Genomic DNA, 9,605 nt, shown 5'->3' on the forward strand with positions numbered 1-9,605 from the left:
TGTTTACATATTTGGACAAAGAATTGAATCATTGGTTCTGAATAAAGTTGCCCTTCTCTTTACCAGCCCCCATCAATAACCCCCAGCCATGGTACAATAGAAGATGTCTGTAAAAGGCTGCTGTTGCAGCTGTATTCAAGTGGATAAAATGTTGCCTCAGTAGTAATTTCCTGGACCAAGCAAATGTATTTCTCTGCTTACATTTGTCTATCATTCATCCCAGGTGGCATCTTTGCCACATTTGACTCCTCATCTGCTACCTTCTTCCAAGACATAGCCTCCTACTAAGAAGAAAAAGCCGCACAATTGGAAATGAGGTTTTCTGCTCATTGTACTGCTCCAACCCAATTTGTCCCATCCACCATTATCTCTTCCCTCACCTTGTTCAGTCTTGTTAGTTTAGGCCATTGGCCATGTTTTTCCAGCACTGAAGAAGTCCACCCTTGACCCCTCTCTCCCTACTCACCATCTATTTGACTCAACTACTTGCCTAGTTCAATTGTTCTTTCAACCCACAAACTGAACAAAAATGAGGAAGAAAGAAAGATGAACAGTGAGCCCTTTTGAGCAAAGTGAGTAAATCTTTCTCTCGGATCTTTCCAGTGCAACAACATTTTCTCACCACACGCTGCCTTGGTGTAACTTTTAACTTAACAAAATCCCCTTCAATCCCTAGTTACAACCAAACTCATGGTACTTGTCTTCCTTTTAACTTTTTTGACTACTGCAACATCCTGTCATCTAGTATTCTACTAACTAGATCCTTGCCTCTACAATGCATCATAAATGCTGCCTCTAGACTTGTCTATCCTCCTTACTACGCCTCATCTGCTAATCCTATATGCAAATCTCTCCATTGCGTTTTATTTCACCTCAAAACTAAAATCCAGACTACTTTTGCCTTTAAATTATTTTATGGTCCATGACTCACTTACATTTCTGACCTTACACCAGTGACCTATTAATGACTTCTTCACACATAACCTCTTCATGCACAGCTCCAAGACTTCTCTAGCATTTCCCACACTCTTGGAATTCACCTGTTGTCTCAGTGGGTTTGTTTTTTGGATTTTACCACATTTAAACAAGCCCTCAAAACATCCCTTTACAAACCCCCCTTTTGTGTTCTGTAGCCTAACCAACACTTGTCAGCCACAGTTCCAATTTTCCCCAATTTAATGTTTACCATTTTACCCAACCTGATATACTAAGCTTGATTGGGCAGGGTTCTCTTCCCCCTACCATCCTATATTTTGTATTTGTTATGTGTATATGCCTATCATCTTTTGCCCCTGTTTATTGTACAGTTCTGTATAATATGTTGGCCTTTTTTGTAAATTAAAAAAGAAAAAAAGTTTCCTCATTTTTAAAAGATTGTTTTTGCATAATTGGAGATGTTTACATTTACTAAAGGGGGCTCTTGGTGTATCAGTGTAATTTCTCTTTAATATTTGATATTCTCAACAGAAGAGTACATTGTTCTCAGTGAACTGACAAACTCATAAGAGTGCTTTGTTCTTTGAGTCAGCTCACTCTCTGATTTGTATGGTGTAATGCAGGATCATTTTAAATAACAAGTAGGGAGGATATAGATAAAAGCCTAATTATAAAAAATCATTAAAAAAACATTTGTTGCTTAGCCAGAAGCCTTATTAAACACAAATTGTATATTTACTCACTTGACTGGATGCTTTACATAGAGTAAATGGTACAAAGTAAAACCAAGCTTTACCCTGCCCCGGTACTCCTTTCAAGAGCCCATATATCCATAAGGCAATCGGTGGTCCCATTCTTGGAAGGAGTTATACAAATATAAAAGGTGCCTTGATGGTGGGATATCATCTGGAGGAGCATATATTCCTAGACAGACTGCAGTTGTATGTTGACTATCCTAGATAATACCGCTGTTTGATGACTCTATGAAACACCATAATTTGAATTGTAAACCAGTGAATAAAAGGGGTGAACCAGGGACAGCAAAGACTGGGTTAGATGATAATAAATGCCTGCTGGCCCGGACATTAAGGGGGCTATTTAAGTACAATTATAGAAACTCACCTTGTATAGTGAAATCTGAGTAGGCAATTTCAGTACAGGAGGGGAGATCGTACAACTGTGCAAATCTAAATGTAAAGTTGTTCAGCTTTTAGCTATGCTGTAATATACATGACTTAGGCAGCACAATACAGCACAGAAAAATTGAATAGAAAATGTTGTTATTGTCATAGGAATAATTTATATGCAGTGCCACATAGAAGAGACTGACTAAAGAAACTGATAAACAGAAAGCATATTATTGATCTCTTATTTGCCTTCTTAGAACCTGGCGTGCCAGTAAAAGTGTTACATGGAACAGCTGAGTTTGTAGCTCCTGAGGTCATCGCATATGAACCTGTGGGATTTACAACAGACATGTGGAGCCTGGGAGTGATCTGCTATATTCTGTAAGTGGTAGGGCAAATACTCGGTCATCAGCTATACCTTATTACAATCCATCATTCTATGGTCTTTGCTTTTTGAGATGACGCTTATCTAACCTATGGTTTAGTCATAATTATTGTCAAGCTGATAGCTGTGTATATTTATTTTTTTTTAACTACTTGCAGTCTCTGTGGCGATTCCCCCTTCCAAGGTGACAATGATATGGAGACCCTGAGGAATATCACATCTGGGAGCTGGGATTTTGATGAGGAGACAGATGCTATCCTATCTGACTCTGCCAAAGATTTCATTAGGAGGCTTCTGAAGAAGAACATGAGGTGAGCTGTGCATACCTCCATCAAAGACGTGGAAGACTTAACCCCCTTTTATTTCCAGCTAAAGCTGCACATTATAAAAAAAATTGCCAAAAAGTGTAGAAATGCAGTGAACAGGCTCTTTGATTTGAAAAATGTAGACTATTTTTAAAGCTCAACTCCTTTTTATTTTTTTAACATTTTGCAGAGAATAAGGAAAATACACTATAAGTGTACAGTAGCATTATAGACACTGATATACTATATATATATATATATATATATATATATATATAGTATTCCAGGAGTGTCGGTAGGAAAATTTTTCCACTGTGGATAAACTAGGGGTAATTGCTCTTTCCACCAGGAATACATATCTCTGTCAATGGAATGACTTTTTCCTCACTTCCTGGCTCTGTTACATGTGTACAAGAAATGAGGAGGAATTGGTTATCAGCAGGATAACAAGGCATAGGCAACTAATATTTATATTATTTGCTTCCTGCTGCATCAAAATGAATTATTCTGGTACTTGTCCTAGATTGAGATATTTCCCATCTCTTCTGTCCTAATAGAAATAAGGGAAGATCTCCACAATAGGGAAGCAAGTAGAAATAAAAGCCTGACAGAGTCTAACTCTTTCCTCCTCCTAAACAAGTTAAACTGTAATATTTTGCCTCCTTGGCTACAAAGCTTGTTTCTGAGGACTGAGGAGTTAAGCTACAGCTTGACCAGCTCCCATATACTGACAAGCTGAGAGAGTGAAAAGTGACGGTGACCTAAAAACTGACCTGGTAGCTGTCACTGGCATACTTCTGTGTTTGACAAAAATGTGGAAGGTAGAAAAACTATGAAAAGGCAACATAGTAACTTTTGTTGATTATCTCTGCTTAGGTCACGTCTTACTGCAGAGCAGGCTCTGGATCACCCATGGATCAAAGACAAAAACATTTCAAGCACAAAGACCCTGCCTAAGGAAGGTATAAGAAAATTCCTGGCAAGGCAGAAGTGGCAGGTATGACTCTCCTCTTATTCAATTCTGTTATGGTAATCTCTCAATAGAGATAAAAATGCAAATTGCAGTCAAAACATCTATTAACAAAGGTGCATACCTTCTGAAAAATCTTATCAGTCCATTTTGGTGCATGTTTAAAGCCTAGCTAAATCCACTAAATTCAGTTGCTCCAAAGAAGAATGTGTTCAAAGTTGTAGCTTATCTTGCCTAGAAAGCAGCCACTGCCTGAACAAAAGACAGTCTCTGCAAAGAAGAATCCTTGCACTCTTTGTCATATTGGTGATTTCTCTGCACTGGTCCACAATACCCCTGCTATATATCATAGCTATTGCTCTGTACTCCGCAAACTTTATTCTGTTTGTTGGTTGAGGTCTGGTTTACACTTATCAGAGGAGTATACTGGATTTTCGAGGAAAGACCACTTATTTTTACTCAGTTATCAAGGATCCTTCTCTGCACAGTGCAATGCAGAAGAGGCTGGAAAAATGCTCGGGTAAAAAGAATTGATGCCCTTGTCACTGGCAAGTGTACAAAACAGAAGCAGTGTATGTTTAATAAGCATCAGTTTGCCTATTCAGGACAAAGTGACAGGTTTTCTTGACCGGACACCCACCTATTCACTGATGCTTGCCTTTCTATGAAGTGCATGAATTCCTATCCCTGTGTAAGCTCTATGTTGGACCTTCCACAGTGTTAATGACCTTCTTGTGTGTTCAGGCTGAGGTCCTGGCTGATTCGCTCTGAACACTGCATCCCCGAAGAAGGGAGAAAGTCACCTTTCTTGCAAATCACAAAACCAAACGGTCATAAGTGTCAATATTATTTAAAAACTGTGCATCCAACACTTTTTTGCCCTGATGTGGCACAACAAGTGACCTGTAGTCAAGAAAAGCACTGCAGCTTTGAAGGTAGTAAATTATGAAGGTTTAATGGATAACTGTGATTTCTTCTGCAGAAAACTGGTAAAGCAGTCCTGGCTCTGAAGAGGATGGCGTTGCTCAGTAACAAGTCTGATAACAACTCGCCTGTCATGGAGGGTGCGGTATTCATCTCTGTCAACCCTTTCCTGCCAAAATACCTAATGTGTGTAATGAGTCATTGCAATGTTGTCACTTGAGACACCCACTTTAATGATCTGTCATTTCAGTGGCTTACAGCTCATAATTGCTGCGTGACACAAAGTGCTAGTACTATGAACTGCAGTCATTTCCTTAAAGCCACCAGTCATAGTCAAACTTTCACACTTCAAATATCATACTAGGGTAAAGTTAAATGATCAGTGCCTGTAGGAGAAAGAAAGACAGCTGCTATTTACAGTATGAGGCTGATTAACTGCAACACCAACATTTTACATGCCATTTACTGGAATTTTTTTTTTTTTTTTTGCTTTTTCTTTTTATTGTTGAAAAACTGTTGTGTGAGGTGTATTGTCACCTAGGCTTCTCCCATACCAATCCTGGGGCCCATCACCATGTATATCTGTTGTTAAGATCTGGAAAGTGATCCCCCAAGCCCAGAGGCTTTGTAAAGGGCAGCACGGTGGCTTAGAGGTTAGCCTTTGCAGTGCTAGCTCCCAGGTTCAAATCTCGGTCAGGACACTATCTGCATGGAGTTTGCAGGTTCAAACATGGTGGGGAGCCATGTTTGCATGGATTTCTTCCAAATACTTCATTTTCCTCCCACATTTAAAAAACAAAAAAAAAACATAGTTAAGCTAATTGGCTTGCCCCAAACCCTGTCCTTTGACTATAATATAGAATAACATTCATAAACATTACCATACATAAAGACATATGACTGAGGTAGGGACATTAGATTTTGAGCCCCTTTGAGGGACAGCTAGTGACATGAGTATGGACTAAAACCTTCCTTACTAATATGTCCGCACTATATAAAGACACTGTAATAATGATGATAATGCTGGGGGTGGGATAAACTATTCTGTACTATGTCCACAATTTGCTTATTATCTAGACCTTAATAAAAACCTTAGCTATGCACATGGTCCCTCTCTGTCTCTTTGTGTCTGTCTCTCGTAATGCAGTTAAATTACAGTAATAACCTATCCAGATGGAGAAATGTTCAGTAAAGATCTTTCATAATATTGTATATGTTCTGTTTTAGAGGATGGTGAAAGTCAGGAGGTGTTCAGTTTCCTGCAGGAGCAGCTCCAGAGATCTCCTGTCTTCTCTTCCCAGCTACAAGATCAATCGGAGGTGGTGGGCAGCACAGCCCGCTTCCATTGTCACATTGAAGGTAAGAAGCTACTGGAGTTTTGTTCACACTTTTTCAATACCCTCTGATTGTCGCCATGTTTTCAGGTTTATTTGAAAGGGCCATCCACATTTTGTATTAAACCTAATAATGTTTACCTCCCCTTTCCAGAGCTTCACTGTTCTCTAAGGACCCGTTCCTTATTCTGTTATCTCTTAAATAACATATTGGAATGTTTTTACTGAGGTTTAGTCAGTTTCAGATGCATAAAGGTGACTTAACAGTATTACATGAAGCAATGACAGCATGATGGTAATGTGAGGCTGTTTTTCTATCACCAATGTCATTGTGTTCTGAAATCTTTTCTTTAGGCAGCATATAAGCCAATTGGTGGCTCTAAGGCTAGTTCTGCTGTTGGACACTTTAAAGATGAGCTGTGTGAGGATTTAAAGTAGGTTAAGTCTTTAATAAAAAAAGATGGGGATTTTCCTGTAATGGTACATTTGTTCAAATTCTAAAACTACATGATTTAGACTTGTGTCTGTCCAGGGTATGATAAAGGATAGAGCATCTCTATAGATGCTTTTCATAAAAATCTCACAGCTCCCTGCCTTAGTACTCCTTTCTAGGGCCATCAGCCCTGATGCAAGCAGTGTGTTTGTGTGGCGTCTACCTGTTCATTGGTCAACTGATAATGTTTTAGATTTTTAAGTCTTTCTTCTTTCAACAGGTTTCCCAGACCCTGAAGTGTTGTGGTTTTTCTCTGGCCAGCCAATCCAGGAATCTAACAGGTTTCAGATTGATTATGAGGATTCAGGTAGCTGTACACTGATAATATCTAATGTGTCTCCAAACGATGCTGGAATGTACACTTGCCAGGCCTCCAATGTTCATGGACATGCTGAGACATCCTCAAGACTAATTGTCCACAAATTACATGCACAGCGACACACAAGGGAGGGAGATGAGAAGACTGCCTAACTGTTTTACAAAGACAATCGACATTTACGTATTCTTTGTATGGGGGCTTGTAAACAAAACGCTCTCCAGTTTGTAAAAGGATTTATAGCTTGTGCCTAAAAAAATTAAGTTGTAGATGGCAGATTTGATCTCGGGCTTTACTTATAGTTCACAAGATCTTAATTTGGCTTGTTTCAATAATGCAGAGAGAAATATCCCCACCCAGTTGGTTTTACTGATTTAACTACCAGACATGTCAGATTGGTCACTAACATTACTGAGCATTAAACATTACTATGGGCTTTACATTAACTGTTAAATGTTCCTAATTGTCGGATATCATGGGCTTTTATGTATTCACATGGTCCAAAGTGCAAACGACAGGTATGTGTGCATATACTGGCTGCCTCTATTCAGTTTACCCAGGAAAATTGATGATCGACATAAAGTACCAACCCTTCAAAGCATGGTGCTACTGCTGTCAATTGTGGGAACCATTAATTTTGTTTTGGAACAGTTGTTTACTCATGGGAGAAACACAGCTCTTTGCTGGGACCAAGCCTGCCATTTTTAGATGATCAGATCCCTGTGAGCTGGTTTTCACCTATAGGCTGGACTTTTGTAAACTGAATCATGCACTGATAATTTATATGTATTTGTGAATCTTTGAGAAGTTCTCTAGGCTCTTAAGCGTAGCAGGAAAAGGATTCTTAATTTGTCCAGCAAGTGGACTTGGGAACCCTATTTCAATCATTGTGAGATATAAGAAACCAGGTGGTGATTCTGCTCCGTGTTGTCTGCGAAAACATCAGATTATCTTTAAAGAACATCCTACATGTTATGGGTCAATTTCATGCATTATTAAGGTGTCTCACAGTTAGTTTTCCAAGTAAAAGCTGTGTAGGATAAGGGACTGCAACACGGGTTGAACTTCATGCAATACAAAGTGCCAAAGTTTTAGTGTTGTGAGTTGAGCCTGGTTGCTATGGTTGACAATTGTTACTTTTTAATTTTCTGGATCTAGAGAAGGTTGGTGATCCAAAATATAGAGCTCCCCCATCTTGGCAAAATGTGATGTAAACCGCTGCTGTTGCACATAACTAGGGAGAGAATGATACACTCCATTAAACTAATTCAAAATCTCCTTTTCACTAGGGTGACATGAGAAATCTCTTGATATTAAAACCAGGCATGTAATTTTAGCCTTTAATGGAAGAGGTAAATCGTATTACTTGATCATTCCTAACCAACAGTTGGCAGTACTGGCAGTATGTGGCTTTGCCAGTAGAGGGCAGTAGAAAGACTGAACATTTTCTTCTACAAAGGAGACAAAAATGTTTCACTTTTGCCAATTCCTAAACAATGCATTTTTATGCCACATTTTGTATACCGGCTGTCAGATTATAAAGATCTGGTAGCTTTTGATACTACTGTATTTTAAATGTGTGTTTGTGTTCTTTCTTTTTTTGTATTACCTAATTCTAAATGTTTATACTATGGAGAATAAAATACCTGTTTAACAAATTAATGGCTAACGTGTCTGTTTTCTTTATCTTTTTAGCTGCCAATCTGGCAAACAATGCATAGGACTCTAAGCAGATAACAAAGAGAGAGACAGAGAAATATACTTCATAGCTATGATCAGGTGAACAGGTAACTGAGGTATACAGGTTATAGTAAACAGGAAACAGTAAAATAGGAAGGTAATGCTGAACTCCACCTTAAAGCTTTTTTTCAGTTTCAGGACATTCCCTAAACATTGTCAGACTGACAACAGTGTACAATGCTTATTGAGCTTTAAATTGGTCACTGAGACTTTGTTAGGAAGATTCCCCCCATTCCCCATTTTGGGGTGATATATAGGAAGTATGATATCTTTTTTTGATATCCTCAGGATGATTGTACTCTGGAGGCAAAACAAAACATGTAGGCTAGCCCAGCATAGCGTCTCCTTCTAACAGCATATTTCAATTTTTTACTTCAGTAAGATTTGCAGGAAAGAGGTCTCTCCATTTAAAAGCTGGTCCCTTTGTCAATGGTTTTCCTTGCTTCCTTGCTTAGTTTCTTCTTTTTTTCAAAAAAATATTTTTCTATGGGAAGTAAAAGCCCAAGCTGCGCATTACAGAGGTGTATGGCTTGGAACTAATTTTGGATGCTTTCTGAGGAATTGATAGGACTGAGTGTGGCTAATGTGAACTTTCATTGTACAAGATTTTATCTCTTTGTGAGAGCTGTTTTCTAACTTGGAGCTGTCATGTGTGATCTTTGTGGCCCTCCGGTGTTGGGTTCTGTATGTATGATTTTTTTTTTTTCATTTTGCATTAATGTTAATGCTAGATTTAGGTCATCACCCTGTGGGCACTCAGATCTTCTAGACCATATTAGAGCATTTTTGGATTTCCAGGGATCAAGTTGGTTGCATTAGGGAAGTACTAGGAATCCCTTCTTAGCTCTTCTGGTATTTAGAGTTTTCATATACAAAAGTGAGCCTTCTGTGGGTGCTGACAAGACACCCCTTTCTCTTGACTGTTGTGGAAATTGTCAGTGACTCTTATGATCCTCTTGAGCAACATTTGGCTTGTGTGTGCACTTATACATCAACTAGGCTTCCCATCATTTTTAATATATCCCTCCCACACTCCACAAGGCACAATTTGACTATGCTTATTGTCTGTAATGTA

The 9,605-nt window shown here is 38.8% G+C and overlaps 1 protein-coding gene across 2 annotated transcripts in view; it reads left to right on the forward strand.

The window, feature by feature from the left end:
* Window positions 1-8,448, forward strand: part of LOC140333167 (myosin light chain kinase, smooth muscle-like) — a 41,440-nt gene extending 32,992 nt beyond the window's left edge. For both annotated transcript variants that reach the window (XM_072414655.1, XM_072414656.1), the window contains exons 13-18: window positions 2,321-2,444; window positions 2,607-2,759; window positions 3,630-3,750; window positions 4,706-4,787; window positions 5,875-6,006; window positions 6,695-8,448. In XM_072414655.1, coding sequence (XP_072270756.1) covers window positions 2,321-2,444; window positions 2,607-2,759; window positions 3,630-3,750; window positions 4,706-4,787; window positions 5,875-6,006; window positions 6,695-6,945 — 863 coding nt within the window. In that variant the 3' untranslated portion in view covers window positions 6,946-8,448. The remainder of the gene's footprint in view (window positions 1-2,320; window positions 2,445-2,606; window positions 2,760-3,629; window positions 3,751-4,705; window positions 4,788-5,874; window positions 6,007-6,694) is intronic.
* Window positions 8,449-9,605: the final 1,157 nt, after the last annotated feature.

Source organism: Pyxicephalus adspersus, chromosome 6 (assembly GCF_032062135.1).
Source record: "Pyxicephalus adspersus chromosome 6, UCB_Pads_2.0, whole genome shotgun sequence".
NCBI lineage: Eukaryota > Metazoa > Chordata > Amphibia > Anura > Pyxicephalidae > Pyxicephalus > Pyxicephalus adspersus.